The sequence below is a fragment of the Galeopterus variegatus genome, unplaced genomic scaffold (genome assembly GCF_000696425.1).
Source record: "Galeopterus variegatus unplaced genomic scaffold, G_variegatus-3.0.2 Scaffold23610, whole genome shotgun sequence".
NCBI classification, from domain to species: domain Eukaryota; kingdom Metazoa; phylum Chordata; class Mammalia; order Dermoptera; family Cynocephalidae; genus Galeopterus; species Galeopterus variegatus.
In genome coordinates this window covers 3,194-4,626 of record NW_007749721.1, presented here as the reverse complement: position 1 = coordinate 4,626, position 1,433 = coordinate 3,194, and the positions used below count along the sequence as shown (strand labels likewise).

At 48.7% G+C, this 1,433-nt stretch overlaps 1 protein-coding gene across 3 annotated transcripts in view; it reads left to right on the top strand.

Annotated features, from left to right (window-relative positions):
* LOC103583496 (phytanoyl-CoA dioxygenase domain-containing protein 1-like) overlaps positions 1–1,433 on the top strand; it is a 9,839-nt gene that overhangs the window by 5,836 nt on the left and 2,570 nt on the right. For all 3 annotated transcript variants that reach the window (XM_008564793.1, XM_008564794.1, XM_008564795.1), the window contains exons 3-4: positions 331–406; positions 560–607. In XM_008564793.1, the coding sequence (XP_008563015.1) occupies positions 331–406; positions 560–607 (124 nt within the window). The remainder of the gene's footprint in view (positions 1–330; positions 407–559; positions 608–1,433) is intronic.

Here is a 1,433-nt window from a genome sequence, read left to right as displayed (position 1 = left end):
CTTTTACAGATGAGGAAATCAAAGCTTTGAGAGGTGAAATGAGGGGCTCAAGGCTAGCTGGGAACCAGGCCTGTTTAACTCTTGCATCTGGGTTCTGAGTCACAACATTAAGAAGTTTCCAAGAAATTCTATGTTTGTAGCTTCAGGCTGTGCTTCCAGGCACATGTATTTCATTGTCTGTGCCCCAGTGGACATGTTTGTGAAAGCCCCTTGTGCGGGGGATCTGTCATCCTGATGGGTGGGGAGCATCCAAATCCTCTCCTCTCTTTGCCAGGCCCAGCTCTGGCCCCGGGGTGCTCTCTCAGTCTCTTCAATGTTCCCTTTCCACAGTGCATCTCAGACTATTTCTTGAACAGCGGTGACAAGATTCGATTCTTCTTTGAGAAAGGCGTTTTTGATAAAAAAGGTTTGGAGCTGGGGACCTAGAGGTGGGGAGGAGGGGACCCTGAGGGGGCTGGACTTGGGTATCTGCCCCCCAGGGCTGGAAAGGTGCCGAGGCCCGCTGCCTGTGGGAGTCTGGCTCCAGTTCTTCTGCCTTTACCTGTTCTCTGTGCCACAGGAAATTTCCTGGTCCCTCCAGAGAAATCCATCAACAAAATTGGCCATGGTGAGCAGGGGCCCAGGAGTGTGGGAAAGAAAATGGGGAAAATGATGCCTGAAACGTTTAGGAGCCTAAATCAGAGCCCATAGTAAGGTAGTGGTCAGGCAAATGGCATTGCTGGCTGCTGGCTCCCCATCTGGCCTCCTTGGTCTTCTGCATCTTATGAGCTGATCATATGACGCTGCCACCACAGCACTGGGAAGCGGGTCCACTTGAGTCCCACTGAACAGATGGGCACGTGCATTCTCCTCCAATCTCTACTGCCTGGCCCCAGGCACTGGGAGGATCCTGGGTACACCTGCTTCTTGGAGCCTCTTTAATGGGCACCTTACATATTGACGGGATTCCTATCCTGAGACCCCAAAACCAACTAAGGAAAATGTCCCTCCCCCCCGTTTTTTTTCAGGATCATACATTACAATTTATTTTTGCAGACTTCTTATTTTTTTTATCCTGTTTGAATTGTGCTCAAAAGATTTTATATTTGCCCCTTCCCAGCATTAAATTATTTTTATTTATTTATTTATTTATTTTTTAAAAAGATGACCGGTAAGGGGATCTTAACCCTTGACTTGGTGTTGTCAGCACCACGCTCAGCCAGTGAGCAAACCGGCCATCCCTATATAGGATCCGAACCCATGGCCTTGTTTTTATCAGCACCGCACTCTCCTGAGTGAGCCACGGGCCGGCCCAGACTCATTTTTTTAAATTTGAAGTTATATCACGGTAGCTTTGTAAACAAGTTGTGAAAAAATACACATAAAATTTGCTATTGTGGGCCGGCCCGTGGCTCACTCGGTAGAGTGCGGTGCTGATAACACCAAGGCCCCGG